The sequence below is a fragment of the Carica papaya genome, chromosome 3 (assembly GCF_054855325.1).
Source record: "Carica papaya isolate Zhongbai chromosome 3, ASM5485532v1, whole genome shotgun sequence".
Lineage (NCBI taxonomy): Eukaryota > Viridiplantae > Streptophyta > Magnoliopsida > Brassicales > Caricaceae > Carica > Carica papaya.
Window position 1 is genome coordinate 22029375 of NC_142311.1, and position 23535 is coordinate 22052909.

The window sequence follows — 23535 nt, forward strand, 5'->3', positions numbered from 1 at the left end:
CCAAAAATTGAAATTTTTATTTTTGATTGGCAAAATCCTAGAACATAGATAAGACGATGCAAAAAGTATTTTTATGTTTTTAACATTCCAGAAGATAGTAAAGTGGAAACAAGCTCTTTGTATCTTGGGAACAAGGCAGAGATCTTGTTCAATGGATTAAAAATGACTCAAATATGTTTGAATGGAAAATTTTTTAGGTGGAACTTTGTAAAAGGTTTGGAGGATTAATCGAAGTTAATATCATTGAGGAGTTCAACAAATTGATCCAAGAAGATATTGTCTTATAATATCAAGAAAGATTTGAAAAAATGAGATCTTTTCTATTAACAGAGAATCTAGGATTTTTCAAAAAATATTTCATCTCTAGTTTTATTAGTGGTCTAAATGAGGATGCACAGACCACACACCTTGACTCAAGCATTTGAGTTGGTTTTATGGTAAGAACAAGTAATTGATGCTATCAACCGCCACAATAAGTCGAATCACTCTACAACTTCTTCTACAAAAAGTGTTCCCATAATTGAAAATTGTTCTAAAATTCAAAATTTTCAAGAAACATCACCCTTAAAGAGTCCAAAACATATAAAATTGAGAAGAAACAATCTTTGCTAAAAATATAGGAAAAAATACTCTCCAAGAAATTAATGTAAAGAAAAAGTAGTCATGACAGTTGAGACATGTGAGGAAGAAGAATAAGAAAGTGAAGAGAATCAACCTTCATATGACAAGCAAAAGAATAATGTAAAAGATCCATAGGGAGTTCTTCGATAATATGGTAAAAAATATATACATATATATAATATAAAGATATAAATATATAATATAATATAATAAATAGTGATAATAATATCCTTTGACACCAAATATTTGAAAGTTGAATCATAACCTTAAGGGCAAGTTTAATGTCTAAGGTGAGGGAATTATTAAGAAACCCAACAGTTGCAATGGTTAATAAGTTATGTACCCAAACAGTTGCAATAGTTGGTAAGGATTCTCATTTATCTGGGTGGTAAAAATTTTATGTATCCTTTCATGTTTATAAATATTAATTGTAAATCAAATCTAATACATGTAACTTTTGGAACAAAATAGCATATTATTTCTTTTTTTCTCTCTTCTATCTCTCTATATTTCACTCTCTCTCTCAAACAACTCTCTCTATATATATTTTTCTCTTTTTCTCTCTCTAACAGTCTCTCTCTCTTTTTAAAATATTTTTCTGTTTTCCTCTAAAATCTCCACACGTACACACACACACACACACTCACTCACTCTCTCTCTCTCTCTCTCTCTCTCTCTCTCTCTCTCTCTCTCTCTCTCTCTCTCTCTCTCTTTTTCTCAAACTCTTTTCTTCTCTCTCCCCGACTTCCTCTCTTTTCTCATTCTAGAACTCCTCTCTTTTCTTCTAAATTCTTGTTCTATTCCAATCTTTTAAATTTTTTAAAATTACCTCAAACTTGTTTCAACTTTAATATTTTTTCCTAAATTAAGGTTCTGGTGAATTACATGTCAAAGTCAGATCCTAACATAATGATTTAGTCACTAATCCCCAAATATGTGATTTAGAGTATTTAACTAAATCTGAATTATTTGTTTAATTCTAAATATAGAGATTGTAGATCTATAACCCCGTATGTTAGGAACATGAAATCCTATTTGTAAAGTTAATTACATTGATAAACGATGATGTTAGGATTAATGAGAGTATGACCCAGTGAATAAAGGCTTAAAGGAGAGAAAAGAGTATGAATAAATAAATGTATTCAAAAGTGCTCAAAGGAGCCAAAACAAAAATATTAAATTGGTTGACTAAGTAGTGTTGGGCTACTAGCCTAAATAAAAGTAGAACTGTGTAAATAATTAATTGAATTAAGAAATATGGTAATGGGCCAATATAAAATTCTTAAATGGACTAAATATTAGTGGAATAAATAGTGTTGAGTTACTGGGCCAAAGAAAGAGAATTCTTAAATGGGGTAAAATGAGGTGGAATAGTAGTGTTGGGCTACTGGCCCAAATAAGAGCAGAACTAAGTAAATAATTAATTAAACTAAGAAAGGTGGTAATTAGCCGAAATAAAATTCTTAAATGGGTGGGCTAAAATAAGGTGGAATAGTAGCGTTGGGCTTCACCTAGAGTGTAAATAGTTAATTCAATTTCGAAATGTTGTAATAGGCCAATAAAAGATTCTTGAACAGGTCTAAACAAAAGTGAAATAGTAGTGTTGAGCTCTTAGCCCAGAGTAAGGGAAGAATTTTATAAAATAATTAATTATATATTAAGAAATGTTATGATGGGCCAATTATAAAATATTTAAATAGGCTAAATATGGGTATTGGACTATTATTGTTATTGTGTTCACAGATGAGTGTATTTTTGTATGACTGAAATTCAATCGATTAGTAAACCACATCCTGTGAATAGAAAAATCAACTATACTATTACTGTTGTTGTGTTTATAGAGGAGTGTGTGTGCGTGTGGCTAGAATTCAGTCGATTGGTGAACTCCATCCCGTGAACAAAAAAAATCGATTGTACTGTTACTGTTACTGTTACTGTGTTCACAAAAAGGTAGGTGTGTGTGGGGCCAAAACTCGATCGATTAATGAACTTCATCTTTGTGGACGTAAATAATCAACCATAATATATTGTATTGTTCTACTGTTATTGTTACTGTGTCCACGTAATAGTGTGAATTTCTACTACTCTCATTAATAGTAATTAATACAACATCATACGATGAAATATCAGTATCTAAGGTGTAAAAGTATAAACTTATTGTTATTATGTACTGAAAAAATATAAATTGTACTATTATTATGAACTATGAAAGTAAACTGTACTATTATCTTGTATTGTAAAAGTAAATTATATTGTTACTAAAAATCATGAAAGTAAAATATAGATACAAGTGTAACTATAAACCGTATTGTTAGTTGTATCGTTATTATAAAAGACTGAAATCATTTAAAAATAAATAAAAGGTGGGTAATATTGTTAAAATAAATTAAACATATAATAGATAAACATCTAGACTCGAGAATTAAAGTTAAGAAAGAAAACATAACTTCACACGTGCGTAATTCTTCTAAATTATGGGAAAGAAAGTAAGAATAGATAAATATCTAGACTCAAGAATTAAAGTTGAGAAAGAAAACATAATTTCACACTTATGTAATTCATCTAGATTATGGGAAAGAAAGTAAAAAATAGATTGTAGTTACAATGTTTTGGTTTATGAGATAACACCTATCATAGATGCATTAGTCGTAATCCCTAATAAGTAATTGAAACAAATCCAGTAAAAATTAAATTAAATTAAAGAATTATTACCTTATATTATTTTCAGTTTTGTAGATTATATTATTATTTTGTTCTTATTGAACACTTATAACTCATCCCACTCTATTTTTTTATATAAGAAAAATTAAGAGCAATTCCAAAACCAACAAAAATAACGAAAAACTTCTCAATTTCTACAAAAGTTGTATTATCTTGAAAAATGTTGATTTAATCTCCGAACTCTATATCTATTATTTGGTTTTTGAATTAGATAATGTCTCATATAACATATCGAATATTTGGACTTTTCATATCGTTGCAAGTGATGGAAATATAGAAAATTTTAATTTACTGCACTTTTATATTAATTTGTCATGATATCTATCAATGGATGAAATGCATGGAGTTTCATGAGTTTATCTAAAGCATAAGTCATCACATCTATTCATTTTAGCATAAAATTAATTTAGAAATATTCAGTTATATTAGATAATATTTTTAAAATTTATAGATATCAAAATTTTTCAATCCAAAGTTGACTAAATCTATTAAAAATTTTATGTATACAAATCATAATTCTTGTAAATACATAGTAAATTTAAACCAAAAATATTTGTTTTTATTTAAATATATAAATTATTATTGACTTGTCTTTAAAAAGATATTCAGAAAAGCTTTACGTCAAGAACTTATTTAAGAAATTAAAATGTTTATTTTACATAATTTTTAATTATAAATTTATTATATATGTTAGAATAACTCATAATTTGTCATGATTCATAATAAATTAATGTAATTTATTTTTATAAAAGTATATATTTTTAATAAAAAAATAACTGGGAAGGAATATACGCATAAATATATATATATATATAGCAATAAAATTTGAAAATGCACAAAATAAAAAAACCACTAAATCAAATAAAAACAAAAGGTAAAGAACCTTTTCTTTTTTCTTTTTCTTTCTGATTTCACCTGAGCAAAGAAAACCATACTCTCTCTCTCTCTCTCTCTCTCTCTCTCTCTCTCTCTCTCTCTCGCTCGCTCGCTCGCGCCATGAGTCTCTTTGGGCTGGGCAGGCAAGTGACATCTTCATCTGTTTTTTTTCTTTGGGGTAAAAACTATATATTTTTTAAGATTTTGCATTCAGTTATTGTGAATTAACTTTCTGTGATAAGTTCATATCAGATCTGTTATTATAAATTAGCCTTTTCGTTGGATCTTTTCGGCTTATTTATTGATTGCATGCGCATACGTATACGTGTAGGTATACGTATTTTTCGTGTTCGTCATTTTCTATTCGTGGAATTTTCTGGTTATATTTTGATTATTCTTTCTTTAAATTATGGAGCTTGGAATTTCTTTGGTTTGTGCAAATTATGCGGTTGAGCCTTTAGGATTGTTCAGATTGTGTTCGTTTGATACTCATGCCTGCTCCTCTGTTTAAGTGATTTGTTTGTCTTATTTACCGATCAATTTTCTGATGATGGATAGCTTTAGACTAGATTCAAGGGTTTAAGCAGTTACTAAGGCAATCATGGTTGATTTGCAGCACAAATGTTATTATAATGTGAATAAAATACTTTTTAATGGTGGTTATTTTTGAGTTCTTGGATTACTGTAGAAATGTAATGGAAAAAGGACCTTATGGGTTAACTTCTAACAGGGAATATTGATTGATTCTGACCTTGAGCAAAGGGATATAATTAACCATGTAATTAGATTCTGAATATGATGGACTAAGCTCTACTTTTTGAAGCAAATAAGCTGTGAAAAGAGCCATGGGATGTCCCTTTGTGTGGTCTTGGAATTAAGTTAACTCCATAAGATTTGACAATCCAGATATCATATAAGATTCAAAATGGTTAGATTTTGATTATACATATTCAGAATAATTTTGAGGTTAATGTACTTTTAGTAAGATGCTAGATTCTTGACAGATATTCAATACTCATTGGTCAAGCACAAAAGATAGTGGAAAGAAAATAATCTTGCAGATTAAATTAAAGCTTTTGGGACGTTGATCATATCTATTTGTGAAAGTTGCTATTTCGAGTTTGATTTGGAACTGCATGTACAATCAGCTACCTGAATGCTTGCAAAAACCAAACTTTATATTTCTCACTCTCTCTCTCTTTGTCACATGTTTTTATCCATATTGCATGTAGCGCAATAGTTTGTTTTCCATGGAGCAGGAAAAGAACAATCTGCATTTCAAACATGATGTCCTTTATGATGTGAAGAAAATTGGGAGAAAAAATATTTTTCTTCTATTTCTTAATGAATGATTTACACATATATATATATAAATTTACTACTTCTAACAGCCTAACAAATTCTGGATAAATCTTAATAAAATTCTGGTTTGAAGAAGAAATTTGTTGGTGATACCCTCCATGTACAACACATAATAACTGTAAATAAACATATTTAATCTTAATTTATTATTCTAATTATTTTATTTTCTACACTCCCCCTCAATCTAGTTTACGTATATGTTGAGTAAAGCTAGATTGGATATTATGTCATCAAAGGTTCTCTTGGGAAGAGTTTTAGTTAGAATATCTGCGATCTATTGATTCGTTGGAATGTGCATCAGAGTTATAGTCCCATCTTCCAATTTCTCTCTAATGAAATGACGATCAATCTCCACATATTTGGTTCTATCATGACATACTGGATTTTTGGTCATAATAATTGTTGATTGGTTGTCGCACCATACTTTCATAGGCATATTGTTGAGTACTTTTAATTTTTCAAGTATTCTCTTCAACCATACACCTTCACAAATACCATGAGCAAGTGCTTTAAATTCAAATTCTGTACTGCTGCGAGACACAACAGACTGTTTCTTGCTTCTCCAGGTAACCAGGTTACCCCAAACATAGGAACAATATCCTGATGTAAATTTTCTGTCATCTGTATAACCTGCCCAATCCGCGTCCGTGTAGATTTCAACATCCCTTCTGTCTGTCTTCTGAAAGAATAAATCTTGTCTTGGAGTCTGTAACGACCCCGGAAATAAAAATGAAGATGTATGTATTAAAAATTCTAAGTGCGGAAGCGAAATAAAAATTCTGATTTACATCCCTTACACAATAACCATAAACGTATTCAAACGTATGAAAGAATAAGCTAATTAAAGAAAATACTCGAAATGAAAACTATAAATAAAACTATAAAATCTTTAGGCGTCTAACTTGCCGTATTCCTGCGGAACGGGTTCGGGAACCACGTCTTCCTGATATGAAATGGTTAAGTAAGGAATGAGCTACACTAACCCAGTAAAGACATCACACTATCTCACTGCCACAGAATTAAAGGTTGGTAGAAAACAAAAACGACCAATGGAGCATAATTTATAACAAATTCATTTATTAATAATAAAAACTTTTACTGTCCATTTATCTCGGTGAAATTCGTGAAAATAACATATGAAAACAATAACATTATAACCATCATAAAATCATATACACTTTGTAACGTAATACATGTTATACTTTTGTACGTCAATAATCAGATAACAAATTTCTTCTTTTACCAGCCTACTAGTTTTCATGGGGATCCATAGGGGGTCCCCGCTACACGTGAACCATTAACATTAATAACTTATTCCAGGGTTGTCCCCATACCCCGTCCGGTATGGGCGCCTAAAAACCATGAACCTCAATATCCCGTCCGGTATGAGGGTGAAACGGGCCGTCCCCATACTCCGTCCGGTATGGGCGCCAAATCATAAAGTCTCCATACCCCGTCCGGTATGAGAGATCACGTTCCCGGTAGGGTTCCCTACGGACCCGGTCCGTCCACCATCTCCCAGGATATCTAGTTAGACTGTCGACATTATCCATTTATCAATTCACATACATTTTTTCATTTTTTTTGGTCTCAATTATCCAATCATACACAAACACGTAAACCAGTTATGAACACCAAACAAAATAACACAACATCGGGTTCACCATAATTCAAATTATAATAAATGAAATTGGGATTCATGCATACGAAACCATAAAATAAACACATCAAGTACCATACTGCATTTAAAACTGTAAAATAGATCAAACAACAATTGACCGACAAATAAACCAGATTCGGGCTGCATTAGCAACCTTAAGCAATTATACACATCTATTAATTTATGAAATACCGTTTTATCATTTATTGAGCTTTAATACCGTGATAGAAAATAGAGTGAGAGATCTTTACTTGTTTCGGGGTCTGAAATCGGCTTTATACTGCGCCTACGGGCAGTCCTTAGATTCCCTGAATTTTCTCCTGGGAACTGAAACACGCTTCCGGTACCTGCACGTGTCCCCAAAAAACCCCAAATCAGACCCAAGGCCCTTTCGGCCAATATCGAAATTCCGGCACGGCGGCTCCGCCGTGCTCCGGCGACGGCACCGCCACTTGCGGCGGCAATCTGCCTCGGGTTGGCCGTTTTCGGCCAAACTTGCATTAGTTCTTGCGATAAAACAACCCTAGGGCCCTCGGTGGACCAAAAAATACAAAAAATCGAGACTTACCGGCGGCGGAGCTTTCGGGTGCGGCGGCTTCTCCGGCGTGAATCGTGATTTGATGTTTTGCTCCGATCAACCTGTAGAGAAAAGGACGGCGATCACAGTGGTGTAAAAATTGCATCGAACGGGAACCGGGAAGGGCCTCATCAGAGGCAAAAACCGAGGGAAGCTGCGGCGGCGCCGCTGGACTTCGGCGGTGTTTACCGGCCGATTGACCGGTAGTTTGGCCATAGGCGGATTCAACATCGAAAAACGAGCCAAGAAGAGAAAATTTACCTCGTTTGGCGGTCGAAAAATCCTCCGGTGCGGCGGTGGGTAGCGGCGACCGGCTCATCCGGTGACTGGTTCTTCTTCTCCGGCGAGGGTACTGGCGGCTAGGGTTTGGGGTTGGGTGTGGGTGAGGTTATTTATAACCTTCCCTTTTTAATCTGGGCCGTCCGATCGCGATTAAAATGGGAATAAATCTGGGCCGTCCATTACGATGAGATCTGGGCCGTCCGTGTGTGATTCAATCTGGGCTGTCCGCACGCGTGAGATCTGGGCCGTCTGTGCGCGTGAGATCTGGGCTGTCTGCATGCGTGAGATCTGGACCGTTTGATTGCGTGCACGCAGATCGCCCACGTGGCTTCCCGCGTCAGTGTCCTTGCCACGCGGTGTGTTCTGGTTGGTCGGGGCTGCTGACTGGGCTGCTGACTGGGTTGCTGACATGACAACTTTTCTAAATTGCGTTTTGACCTCACAGTTTTCGATTTTCTTTTCAAAAACACCCCCAGAATTCAAATTTTCACCCATTTTTTTCAAAATCAATTTCAATTAAATTCTAACAATAATTTTACCCTATTTTATTATTATTATTATTATTTTTATTTCTATTAAATTAAATTAAAATCTTATAAATTAAATATTAAAATAGAATAAAATTGAACAAAAATTTCTAATAAAAATTAAAATAAATTAAAAAATAAAAATACAAATTTTGGGTGTTGCAGAGTCTGCTTGAGATACCTCAGAATCCGATACATAGCACTTATGTGATCTTCAGTTGGTTGATGCATGAACTAACTTACTGTACTTACTGCAAAACTGATGTCTGGTCTTGTGTGAGCCAAGTAAATAAGTTTCCCAACAAGCATTTGGTATCTCCCTTTGCAACCATTTTATCACTGATTTTGGATCCAAAGTTGATGACTGAATCCATAGGGGTGTCAGTAGACTTGCTTCCTAGCATTCCAGTCTCTTTTAGGAGATCCAAAATGTATTTTCATTGAGAAACTGAAATCCTTTTTTTTGATTTAGCTACTTCCATACCGAGGAAGTACTTTAGTACCCCAAGATCTTTTATTTCAAATTTTTTGGTCAGGAATTCTTTAAGTCTTTGAATCTCCTCAAGGTGATCTCTTGTAAGAATGATATCATCAACATATACAATCAAAATAGATTTCTTACCTGATATGCAGTGTTTGACAAACAATGTATGGTCGGATTGACATTGTTCATATCTTTTATGTTTTACAGCTCTTGTGAATCTGTCAAACCATGCCCTTGGAGATTGTTTTAAGGCATAGAGTGATTTCTTTAATTTATACACTTTCTGAGAATTGTCAGTTAATTCAAACCTTGATGGTATATTCATATACACATCTTTTTTCAAATCGTCATTAAGAAATGCATTCTTTACATCTAATTGACACAGTGGCCAGTCAAGGTTATATGCAATGGAGAGGAGTACCCGAATGGTATTGTATTTGGCAACTGGTGCAAACGTTTCCTGATAGTTTACGCCATATGATTGTGTATAGTCTTTGGTTACCAAGCGGGCCTTAAGTCTGTTCACACTCCCATCCAGATTATATTTGGTTGTAAAGACCCATTTGCCTCCCACTTGACGCTTTCCTGGGGGAAGATCAGTTAGTTTCCATGTCTCATTCTTTTCAAGTGCCTTGATCTCATCTAGGACAGCTAACTTCCATTCTGGAATTTCCAAGGCCTCATGTATTGTTCTGGGTTCAGATGAGCTGCTGTCTATCCTGCACAGAAAAGCATGATGTTCCGAGGATAATTTGTCCAATGAAACATAGTCTTGTATAGGATGTTTAGTGCATGTTCGAATACCATTTCTCAAAGCAATAGGAATATCAGAATCAACAAAATCAAGAGTTGGTACAGAGATTACGTTACCTGGATCAGTGGTGGATTCATGGCAGTGCTTGGATGATTCAGGTGCTTTTCTTTTATTTCTTTTTGTATAGACACGTAGCTCACTCGTTGCAGGTAATGTGCTTTTTGTAACTGGTTTTGGTTCTGATTTCTTTTGTGAGGTTTCGAATTCAGTCTACAGGGAAGGTTTGTCCGGTGATGGATTTTGTGGGTAGAGAATAAGTACACTCACATCCCACAACTGATATTTCTGAGTGAATGTCTCTCCCTAAATATCAGTAGTAGGATAAAACGGTTGATTATAAAAAAATGTGACGTCCATGGTATTATAAAACCGGCGGGTTTCCGGAACTAAACATTTGTATTCTTTTTTATTTGCTGAGTACTTAATAAAAATACACTTTATTGCTTTTAGGTCTGATTTCCCACGAAGATGTTTATGAATATGGACATATGCTAAACAAACAAAAACTTTAAGTGGTAAAGTGTTTAAGATGTGTGAATCAGGAAAGATTTTTGAGAGAATAGTGTACGGTGATTGAAACTGTAGGATATGGGAGGGCTTCCGATTAATCAAATAGGTAGCTGAGAGGATAGTCTCTCTCCAAAGATATTTTGGTACATGATTGGTCAACATGAGAGATTTGGCAACCTCAAGGATATGTCTGTTTTTCCTTTCGGTTATGCCGTTTTACTGTGGAGTATAAATACAAGAACTTTGATGAATCATGTTCAATAAAGTATTTTTCAAGAGTATTTTCAAAATATTTACAAGTATTGTCGGATTTCAATACTTGGATGGTAGCATGAAATTGAGTTCGAATCATTATATGGAATTTTTTAAATAGGGATCCCACTTCAGATTTTTCATTCATGAGACATACTCAAGTAATTCTTGTATGGTCATCAATAAAAGATACAAATCACCTAATTCCGAAAACATTAGAAACCCTGGAAGGGCCCCAAACGTCATTGTGAATTAATACAAATGGTTTAGATGGTTTATATGGTGGGTTAGGGAATGAACTTCGAGTATGTTTAGAAAATTGGCAAACTTCACACTGTAATGAAATTGGATCTTTTCCTTTAAATAGTAGTGGGAACATCTTTTTCAAGTACATGAAGTTTGGATGTCCTAATCTATAATGGCACAACATAATATCATGGTCATTATTTCCGGAAATAGAAACAAAGTTTTCACATTGCATTGTGAGCTTGTCTTTTAGAAGTGTAAGCAAATATAATCCTGAGCTCATCATAGCACTGCCAATCGTCCTCCCCGAGTCTAAATCCTGAAAATTACACATTAGAAACAAATTTCGCAGCACATTTCAAGTCTTCACATAGCTTGCTGACAGATAACAAATTACAATCTAAATTTGGAACATGTAGAACTGAACAGAGAGTCAAATTTGGAGACAAATTTATAGAGTCCATTCCTGCCACTTTTGAGAGAGAACCATCTGCAATTCTAATTGAAATATTTTCTTTACATCTTTTGTAATTTTGGAACATTGAGAAATCGCCACTCATATGATCATATGCTCCAGAGTCTACACTCACACTTGTCCTTTTTCTGAAAGAACAGATAAGTCATGAATATTACCTCTATGTGCCACAGAGGCACTGACCGGGTGAGATTTCTTGGACAAAATACGTTGGAGGGCTTCCAACTGCTCAGGGGTAAATGGATCTTTTCCCATCTCCTCAGAAATTATTTCCTCAGCCATCACGTGATTTCCTTGAAGCTTGTTGGAGGTCTCTGCTTTCGATGTTTTTCACTCACCCGAATGTGGTTTCCAGTCACTTGATTTGCCGTGAAGCTTCCAGCAACGTTCCTGAGTGTGCCCTAGCTTCCGACAGTGGTTGCACCAGGGCCTTGTCTTTTTCGTTCGACTGTCAATCGCTCGGATTGTGAAAGCTGAAGAGTTTTCAGTCGGGTAAGGTTGGTCATTCTCTCCCATCATGATCTTCCGACGACTCTCCTCACTTCGAACTTCAGAAAACACTTTTCGAAGACTCGACAAAGGTTTGGTGCTCAGAACATGTCCCCGAATCGCGTCGAGATTTTTGAAGACCCACTTTTCTTCCACGAAAGCTCTGAAGTTTTTCGCGTCCTCGGGGCAGTTCCAGCGACGCTCCTCGAAGGTGTCCATCTGTTGCCAACTTCGATTAAAGATACTGTAATACTGGGTGACATTGAATTCTTCTTACCGAAGATCATGAAGAGTTGACTCGATTTCGAATATTGTAGAGGTATTTTGCTTGCTAGAGTAGAGTTCTTGTGCTGCCTTCCAGATTTTGTGAGCAGTTTCGTAGAGAAGGAAATTCTTTTCGATTTCAGGGGTCATTGAGGTGATAAGCCAGGACATGACCATACTGTCTTCGATTTCCCAGGTTTGTGCATTTGCATCGGACGCTGGAGGAGGCATGAGCTCGCCAGTGAGGTGCCCATAACGCCCCCTTCCGCAGATGAAGAGACGGACAGACGACGACCATTGAAGGAAGTTTATGCCATCGAGTTTATGTCCTACAATACAGGATGATGGTAGCTCACTCACAGCTCTGGTTGTTGCTGGTTGTTGCTATATAGTGATAAGAACTAGAGGAAACTTGGTGGAGAGGATAGAAGCTCACCTGAGGCCATTTCTGATTACGGCTCAGTAGGGTTCTATTTCTTCTTGGATCAGATAAGCTCTGATAACATGAAGAAAATTGAGAGAAAAAATATTCTTCTATTTCTTGATGAATGATTTATACATATATATACAAATCTACTACTTCTAACAGCCTAACAAATTTTGGAGAAATCCTAACAAAATTCTGGTTTGAAGAAGAAATTTGTTGGTGATACCCTCCATGTACAGCACATAACAGCTGTGAATAACCCTATTTAATCCTAATTTATTCTTCTAATTATTTTATTTTCTACATGATACGGTATTTTAGTCCTCTTTTCTAATGCCTAACAACATTTTGATGGGTGTGTTCTAAAACAGAAATCAAAGAACATTCCGCCCTAAAAAGAGTGCACCTTCTGGGAGTAAGGTTAGTTTCGATTGAATTCTCTGTTTTCAGTTTCATGATAATACTTCATAGTGTCTTAAAATGGTTTTTTATGGGTAATAGGATACTTGTATTTGTTTTCCTTTGATGTTAATAAACATTTAACATAATTTATTGTTCTGATTACCTGAGACATACATGGAATGATAGTTTGCCTTACCTTCTGATCCTATTTCAAACAAGTCTTTCTTATGGTCTTTGGTCTGCAGGTTCTCTTTAGAAAATAATCAAAGTAGTTGATTTATAAAAGATTTCACATGTGACAGTTGAATTTGAATTTTAGAACCCCACTGAGTAAAATGTTGTAGGTGTATATGTACATCTGCACACAGTAAGTAATAAAGCAGAGGAGATTTGGATAGAACCTCCAATTCCCTAGAGATGGCCATTTAATCATGGGGGACAAGATATGTGGCTAAATGAGGCCAGTTTATAACTACTAACATCTTGTCATTATGCTGTGATTCAAAAAACACATAAGGACTTTGCTGCAAGCTGGGGATTGTTCAGGTATATGGGCTACTTTGGGTTGCTACCTTCTGCATGCTGGCATAGACCATTTCTGCGTTGTGTTATCACAAGCATGTCCCTGGTGACCCATTTTTGCATTATGATCCTGTAGGCTTTGCAGAGTTTGTCTGATACTTCTGTTATTCATTGCCGCCCACCAACACAACCTCTTGAGTTTTCTCTTTCTCTCTCTTTGGTTTAGGGGAAATAAGGAGACTCGAATGCTTTGTATAGGCAATTTTTGCAGAGTTGTAGAGAAATGGGACAGAATTTTCTCTTTGACATCTCTTTGAGCTAAGGCTCATGGCCATTATACCATATCTTTTTTTTTGAAAATTATACCATATCTCTTTAACTATTTTGCAAAAAGATGCATACCAGTTTTCTATTAATTTTGTTTATTTTTTTTCCTTTTTCTGGAGGTTTTCTTGCCTTCTGATGATGTACCTTCTTCTATTCTCTCTCTAATAATATCATTTTTTTTTTAAATTAAGACCTTTTGAAAATAATTTTTTTAATCAAGAAAGGCCTTATGACATTAATCAATAAGTGGCTTGATTCTTTTGGTACTGCGAGCAGGAAAGTAGAGAGAAATTCTTTATTAAGTATTGAAAAATGAATGCTACAATACTAGTTCTGTAGTGTTATATAGTGTGGACCTGAAATAGGCTCATAGTTCTCATAGAAATTCTAGAAAGGTAGTCGTAACTGAAAAGGACACTTACATGCCTTGTAAATAATCTACCTAAACTAGAAAACGATATTAGGAATTCTAGAAAAGTAGTCCTAACTGGAAAGGACATTTATATGCCTCGTAAATAATCTACCTAAACTAGAAAACCAACTTAAAAAGGAAAATCCTTAATAACACTAAAAAAGAAATTTTAAGGAGACTTAGAAGCAAAGAATCCTAAATCCTTAGGAACCTCTTATTTTTCCTGCATCATTTCTCCCGGGGTTGCAGAAAATTGTCCTCAAGTTGCTTTCATTTCCAGCTATGAATTTCATTTCTGAAAATCTTTTTCATCTTGGTTTTGTTCCTTGATCCTTGTAGATAGTAGATTATTGTATTCACATTTGATGCTCTTCAGTTGTCGATATACTCCAAGGGTTCTGTAAAACTATGGATTACTAGAATCCCTTCATGAATATTTTGTCTCGCTTCTTCTGGCATGAAATTTTCCCATGTCTTATCAAATTCTGTGGTATCTGCAATTATATTGACTTGGAGAGTTTAGAAGTTTCATTAAATTCTTGATAAACAACCTTGTCCAGAACATTTGACAATCTCATTGTTAGCATACTTATCATAGATTGGTAGCTTGTTCCTTATCAAAGCAATCTTCATCATTCTCTTGACTGCTTCCAATAGATCTAAGTGATCAGGGTTATCCACTTCTACCTTCATTTCAACTCCAACATGTATCCCTCTATTGTCTTCCAGAACATCCATTTGGACATCGACTTGTTCTCTGGGCAGGTTATATATTTCTTGCTTGGTCTGATCATATTCTTTTGGATCTCAAAAATCTGTTGGGCTTGAGTTAGTCTATAGACTTGTTTGCGTTTTTGCCATGACTGAACCAGATTTGTTTTTGGCATTAACATCAATTTGATGGTATGAAAGATAGTGATATCTAGAAAGAGAGAGAGAATAGGGCAGTGCGTATGATGAAATGAGTAGTGACTTGACTCTTCTACATAGCGAGAAATTCTATCAATTTTTATTTAGTATTAAAAATTGAATAATATGGTGCCAGTTATCAGAAATAGGTCACTACTAGTTCTCACAGGATCTAGAAAAGTAGTCCTTACCAAAAAGGCAAACTTATGTCTTAGATATCCAACTATAATAGAAAAACAACATAAATAGGAAGATGCTAAATAGCAATGTAGGCAATCCTAAGAAAGCATACATACAAAGATTCCTAAATCTTTAAGGATTTAATTTTTGGTATTAATGCAACCTGTAGTTTATTTGACATGTTAACACTTGTCATGATGCAGGGTGCACAGCTTAGAAAGCACATTGATGCCACCTTGGGTAGTGGAAACCTGAGAGAAGCAGTAAGGCTTCCCCCTGGGGAGGATTTAAATGAGTGGCTTGCTGTCAACAGTAAGTTCTCTCAATCCCTGTCAATAGTGAAAACACTCTTTCAAAAAAATAGTGAAAACACTCTTTCTGTTCTTTACTGCAAAATAATTTATTCTTGTGCAGTCCCTGGAGAGATATGTTATTTATTTTTAAGCTAATTCAGTTAAATAAGAAAAGGGAAAGTAACATTTACGACTAAATATTTTGAATCATGCTGCAGTATCTTCATGTACATTTAATTCAGACAATTAACTTATTTGTACTTTTTTCATGTTTCAAATAGCACCTTCTGTTAGAATTATCTCTATTAATATCAAATCACAAGGTCAAATGCTGCAAATCTAACACAACTAATAATTAATTTTTTTCCTTCCCCTCCCAATTTAGCTCCTTTTCATGTCTATCATGCAAGGATGCATTTTGCAACTTTCAGAAATCATGTCTTTGCCTCATCTTGACCTCTCTCAGGTTTCTCTAATTTTTCACTGCAAATCTTCTAGCTCGTCAATCTCTATGCAGTTGTTTTTTTTTTTCTTCTTTCCATAATCATGGATCTTGCATTCACATTTCCAACTGTGTAGGCAGTTTGTGACCTTCCATATTTTAATGTTATTTTTATATTACCAAGACGTAAGCTTTAATTTGGTTGTTGTAAGAGCGGATGAGGAGATGGGAAAGAAGAAGAGAAGAATCAATATCCTTTTGCATTCTCAAGGGACTTTGATTCTGGGTATAGGATTACTTGACTTGAGAAGTAAGAGAGTGGAAACAAAAGACTCGGAAGGAGATATTCTGTGGAGACACTTGATGAACTTAGAAATATACAATGGAGTCTAATATAATCATTGCGGATATTGTTATAACAAGGAAATATGTGAAAATGATAAGAGAGGAAAGGTGATGTGGAGAAGATGAGAGAGGAAAAATTGATGTATTTTTGGTGGAATTTCGGGATTTAGGTGTTGAGAAGGGAGGCAATTAGGGATTTTGACTTTTTTTCTATTAAATGAGAATAATAATATTAAATGAAATGGTAAATTACTTCATTATCCTTAGAGATACTATCGTGTAATGCAATTATGTTTAACATTAACAGTCGTTATAACAAAAGTTGCTATTTGAAGTGTGAGTAAAGGTGATTATTGTCTCAATTAAAATCCAGCATTGTAATTGCAATATTGCACAAAATATAGGGTGGAAATGTAACTTGCCGTGAAAAGAGTAAACAGTTTTTACTCCTCCTGCCTGGATTATCATATAATTTGTTTCTGATAAGGTTGTATTTTCCGAATGTCAGCCGTCGATTTCTTCAACCAGGTGAATCTGCTCTATGGTACTCTCACAGAGTTCTGTACACCGGAAAACTGCCCTACAATGACTGCTGGTCCCAAGTATGGCTCATTATATGGTTATATTTCTTTTTTCATTTTCTTTCGGAACTAAAATTACGAGGTTATTTCAAATGCTTCATCTTTTGTCCTTTTTCATTTCAACTTGTTTTTTTATTAAAGCATTTTTTTCCCCTAATGCTTGAAACACTGGTTTTTAGAGCTTTTTTTTTGTCCACATTTAATCTGCCAAAGTAGTTAGAAAGGCAGGAGGCCAACTATTCTAAATTCTAATAATTTTTAGGATCTGGAAGGACAAAACTACTGAAATATTTATATGTTAGCCATGGGCAGTCAACTAATGGATAATTAATGATCATGTTGATTCTGGAAGAACATTTTTGGGCTCTTTTCTTATATAGATCAAGTGTAGTAAGTGGTCTTGTATATAAGGTTGCATGTGGTCTTGATCGTTAGGGTACTCATTCTGGGGGCTACTCAGGACCCCTTCGGATATGCTCACTTCCTTCCCCTAATGCTTTCACATATTAAACTGCAAAAAGAGAAAGAATATATGTTTCTTGCATCTTTTCATTATAATCTTTGGACATGGATTATAACAAACAGAATGTCCACCATATTTTTTGGGCACTGTAACAGGGTTTTATTTATTTATTTATTGTATTATATATATTAACTGCCTGTTTATGCTCCCTATTTACTTGGCCAAGCCTTGAATTAACTTCTGTTATTCTCTATGTTTTCAATGATTTCTAGACTCAGAAGTTCTTTTGTAGCTTTTGTTTCATTTTAGTTAACCTTGAAGTTTTTTTTTTTTATTAAAAAAAGAAAAAGAAATTCCTGAAATTTTAACGTTTCCCTCTCCATCTCTTCCTCCTACTTTATAAACATGCATGCACACATGTAAGTTGCTTCTGAATGCTATTTCTGGTGTATTAATTGCCTGTTTATATTTCTTTTTTATTTGGTCAAGCCTTGAATTAACTTGAGTTATTCTTTGTATTTTCAGAGATGTGTAGACTGAGAAGTTCTTCTTTAGCTTCTGTTTCATTTTGACTAACCTTGAATTCTTTTTTAATTTCCTGATACTTGCCCCTCCTCTCCCCTCCTCTCTCTCCCACACACCCGCATACACACTCATGTAAACTGCTGTCAGTTGCCTGAGTGGTTAGTTGATTTTGAGCAATTACTTGCATGGAGGATAACCTTAAGTTGGTCAAGCTTTTTTTTGTTTACCCTATGAACTATTCAAATATTTGTCTTGCTATGTTTGTGTTGTTTATTAATCAATACAGATGTAAATTTACAGGTATGAGTACAGATGGGCAGATGGCGTACAAATCAAGAAACCAATTGAGGTGTCTGCTCCAAAATATGTTGAATATTTAATGGATTGGATTGAAGTTCAGCTTGATGACGAGTCCATATTTCCTCAAAAGCTTGGTAATATATGAAAGATTCTTTAAAAAAAAAAGAAAATTCCTTCTAGTTCCTTGTCTTTCTATCTGGCAAATGTGGATGGTTTGAGTTGGCTTAACTCAGGTGATCATATTTGGGATTGAAAAACTCAAACTGGAGTCAATCAACATGTCAAGTTCAGTTTGGAGTACTTTTCAGGGTGCATGAAATTGACACTTAGCCCATTAAATTAATTGGGTTTGAACAGGTGCAAGTAGAGATAGTTGAAAAGGCTAAATCTGGAAGCTATCAATTGATTTGACTTGGTTCGGTAGGAATAGCTGTGTAGTTATGCCTGCTCAAAATCCTTTCAATGTGGATCAGGTTTCAAGGGGGCCTGGGTGGTTAATTTTTGTTAGATTTTGCTGCATGTAGTTGTGCTAAGGTCAAAGGTTGATGCCATTTGGTGGAGCTATGTGAAATTATCTACGTTTTGATCTATAGTATGGTGCTATTTCATTTAGGTCTCGTAGCTGCAGGTGTGGCTACAAGTTTCTTTGCTATGAATATATGCTTATTCCTGATTGTGTCTCTTAAATTTGTTAGGTGCACCATTTCCTGTCAACTTCAAGGAGGTTGTGAAGACAATATTCAAACGACTTTTCCGTGTATATGCCCACATATATCACTCTCACTTTCAGAAAATTGTGAGTCTCAAGGAGGAAGCCCATCTAAATACATGCTTCAAGCATTTCATACTATTTACACATGTAAGTCCTTTTTTTAAATGTCTTGATGATTGACCTGTATGTTCTCAAATTCTAAATTTATTATGTTTCTCAATTCTCTTGTTTGAAAATTGACAAATATCAATATCAAAGACGCATATTAAGCTTACTTAGATTATTTGTTCCTTCTATATCATCCATCAGGATCTCATATAAAGCTTTATCACTGTTTAACCATTGTGGTTGTATGTAACATATTCCTCTCCAACTTGCCATTTTCATCAACTGGTTGATTATAACCATACTTCCTGGGTCTTTCGGGCATCTGTACTACATCCTGACTTAACATGTTGATGAGTTTGATTGTCTTCTTTTCATCATTTTGAATGGTGTCTATCTTAAGTGTCACAATATGCTCTTAATTGGACAATATATGGAGTTTTTATGTATTATTTGATAAGTTGCATTCCTTACCTGTTTGATATCAAGGTAACCTTTTTTCTTTTAAGTAGAATTAGGATTGTCCAAATACAAACTTCCAGAGCTAACAAATTCCACTAGAAGGTTTCAAACAGATCAACTTACTAATATAGCATCTTACAACTACTGCAACATAAGCCTAGGGAAATTGCAAATTCACCTGCTCATGCTATAGACAACCGAATACAGCTGCTAGAATCATATCTACCACTTCAGAATCCTAGTGAATCTGCCAATCATACACTGACAATATACATCTATACAACCTTAAAGGAGCAGCAATAGAATCTTGAAATCCTAAAATGATCCCTGCAAAATTGAAGGAAGATCATTGCATTCCAGTACCATCATACATATCCTAAGGACCATAGAAACCTACCAATCAGCCGGCCCTGCATATGAAATCTGATTGCATTTTGCTGCATGAGATGAACCTTTATAGGTTGCAGTTCAAATAAGAAACAACATTCAAAACTTGGGATCAAATGAATTCTTGGGAGTAATTTGCAAAGTCTGGGAAGACTATAGAATCAAGAATCATGGAGGCAACGGAACTCATCAGGACATACATTCTGCAAAACCTGGGGAGACTTCTCAATCTGCAGCCAACCAATGAAGGATTGAATGGAGGGAAGATAGAAGTACGTGAAAAAGCATTTTTCAGAAGTATGAACAGGAAAAAAACATTAATTTCCATATCCAGATTGTATCACCAACACCAAACCACAGAAAACCCACTCATAAAACAACTCGAAATTTCCATATCCAGATTCCAATAAAACAAAGCCCCTTCCACATGAAAATGAAGCAAGCTCAGAGAGAAGCCAGAACACAGTATGAGAGCCTGCTCAAGATCAGCTCTAGATTCCTGAAGTAACAGCCATGCTTCTGCAGCCCGACCAACAACCAAATTGGCTGAAGAATCTACTAATGCATTTTATTCTCTATTGACATTTGCAAATTCAATTCCTCAGATGTATTCCACCAAAGATTGAATTTCATTAATTTCGGGGTTAAGAGGCAAAGGTCTCAACCCTGTCAATCATGGCTGCTACACAAGTGACTTTTCACCACCCAGCCACCCACATACCCCATCCTTGTGGACCAATCCTAAGAGCTTCCTTTTTTGCCAATTCGGTTGTATTAAGATACACAATCCAAATGGTCAAGGAGAATATACTTCTTCAACTGTTAGCTGCAAGTCTCAAAGTACCCCTCCAAGTCTTGTGGGACTTGACTTCCCTTGCACCAAGACATCAACATTAAATTTCCAACAATTTAAAGGACACCATATATCAGATTGAACCAACCTCTCTCCTTGCCTTGCAGAGTATCTACTGATGTTATAGAAACATAAAGATCATTTATTGGGACTCCTGAGAGAGCTGGGAACTCAGCTTTGACCCTAAGTCGACTAAGATCCATAAGATCAACATCAGAAATGGACTTTTGCATAAATACCACCTCATTTCTAGCCAACTAAGTTGACCAAACTACTATGGCTATGTTTGAAACAAGAGTAGAAATTCAAACATTTCAATAATTGGGTGACATTTATGCACCAATAATAACACAATCAACCTCCTAACCTACATAAAAGAGCACGGGTCGATTCAGACCCGCATCTTCATAGAGAAGAGTTGATGTATCAATCATCCAAGCTAAAGGATGACTGGTATACTTGGACAATTTAAGATTTTTGTAAAATTAATTTGTAAATCTACATATATTTTAATTATAAGTCCTTTAAAAAAAATATTTTAACTATAAGATGATGAGAGTTTTATTTAAAATAATAAACATTGAGTTCACATTAAATTTCATGCGGAACTGAATATATACTTTGAATTTCAACAGTTTTCGTGGAATTTGTAATCATTTGTTTTTTTCCATATGGAATATCATATGAATTCAAATATTTTTGTCATCTTAATACAATTTAAAATATCTCCTAGTTGAATTAGATTTAGATTTATAAATGGATTCCACTATATTTTGGATTTGTTCTTAATATATTCTACATAAAATAGAATGTAAATATTTCCCTTTTATGATGATACATAGGATGAAAACTACCTTATGCTGCAAATAACCCACCCAGGTCTCCTGGTACTACTCACCTAAATTCCGACCACCTAAGACAGGTTGACCAGACGGACCAAAACCAACTACAGAACAAGGAAAGGTTATTAACTGATTCTTTTCCGAAGGATGATTATAGAAAACCTTAAGTTTGAGCTAGATGAATGTTACAGCTATACCTCAAGCTGACTAACCTGATAACTGTTAGAACACAAATTTTACACTGTTCTCAAGCTCAAATTTCTCTTCCTTGGGCTCTAGTTGGTAGGAGGGGAAACTGAGGGAATAAAGAGGACAGAAAAGTGAGAAGGAAGGAGTAATCTTTCCAGTTCCACTATATATTTGGTAGAAAGGAGCGAAATTTGAAAGGAATAAGTAAAATAATAATTAAAAAAATCGTTTTAGTTTCTTCCTTTCAATCTTCCCAAGTTAGGAGGATTGAAATGGAAAAAGCATGCATATCTTTGCAATTTTCCTTTTTCTCCCTTTTAGCAAGATGTTTGCACTTCTGCCATGTCTTTCCAGAATTTATTCGAGAGAAGGAATGGAAGCCTATCCCCATATTTTGAGTTGGTTTGTAATTTGGCTAACGGAGTCAAACTGGTTACAAGCAATCATGGTTCCACAACATTCTTCACCAAAATCCTAGAGACTGTAGGTAGGAAATATGGTAATTTCTAGTCACTATCACTGAGTGCCATAGTATTGCTGCAAAATGACATTGCTGAATGGAGTCTTGTGACAGTTGGGTGACTGTTGTTAATAAATATTCAATAATTAGGAGCAAATAAGATCATAAGTTTAAGCAACTTTTTTTTAATAATAGTCGCATGAGAAAATACCTGAAAGGTAGTGAAACTTTATGTCACGGAATAATTCAACTATTAAATCCTGATGAAGCAGTTAATTTCTTGCTGGCTTTTAGGTTTGCTTTATTGAGTACCTTGTTTTTGTCTGCAGGAATTTGGGCTAATTGACAAGAAGGAGCTAGCACCTCTTCAAGAGCTTATAGAATCCATCATTGTCCCTTATTGAATGGATGCAGTGAGAGATTTTAGCAACATGATAAACATAGATGAATAATGTTAATAAATAATGATTTGCTGCTGATTATCTTATTCTATAAAATGACTTATGGGGTATGTATCGATAACTCTTTAATTGTTTAAAGTTTGGATGGAAAAGTTTCTTCTATAAATCAAGAAAATTGCAGAAAGACACTAGTTCAGGCTGAGCCTTGTTTGCTGCAATATTTACATGCCTGCATTTTCAGGGTGACCCGACATTCAAGTCGAGGATCTTTCGTGGTACTGGAAAATTATGATTGTTATAGACGATTTTCTTTTTCCTATTGTATTAAACTAGAAATATTATTTAAAGAATTTTTTTTAAAAAAAGAAAATTATATCCTCATATTGTTTCATATTTATACTGCCAGATTGTCACACAAACACACATGCATATATAAACCGATTTTCTTGCAGAATTTTTAAATAATTGACATTCTTTCCTTTTCTTCTTTTGTGTACTATTCATGTGAAGTAATATATGAATAGTAAAGGCATGTTGGGTCTTTGTGAGTCATAAAAAAAACATAGTAAATGATTAATTTGGTTGTTTTAGCTAGTAGGTAGTTAAAAAATTTGATGTTGAACTGAATGGTCAGCAAATTTTTTTTTTTTTTTTTTTTAATAAAAAATTATGAGTTTGAATTAAATTATATTCTTATATTTATTTTTATTTAAAAGTTATTTTTATTTTATTATGTTATAATTGATATTTGTATATTAATTTATTGATATATGTATATATTTTTTACTTGAAAAAATTAGTTGACTATTTATATCATGTTTTATATAATTGGGATC

At 34.4% G+C, this 23535-nt stretch overlaps 1 protein-coding gene across 1 annotated transcript; it reads left to right on the forward strand.

Moving 5' to 3' along the window:
* The first annotated feature begins 4211 nt into the window (after positions 1-4211).
* On the forward strand, positions 4212-22883 carry LOC110818501 (MOB kinase activator-like 1A). Its single transcript, XM_088216297.1, has 7 exons — positions 4212-4361; positions 12959-13007; positions 15543-15651; positions 16928-17021; positions 18289-18422; positions 18984-19147; positions 22628-22883. The coding sequence occupies exons 1-7, from the start codon at positions 4339-4341 to the stop codon at positions 22700-22702; spliced, it is 648 nt and encodes a 215-aa protein (XP_088072423.1). The 5' UTR covers positions 4212-4338; the 3' UTR covers positions 22703-22883.
* Positions 22884-23535: the final 652 nt, after the last annotated feature.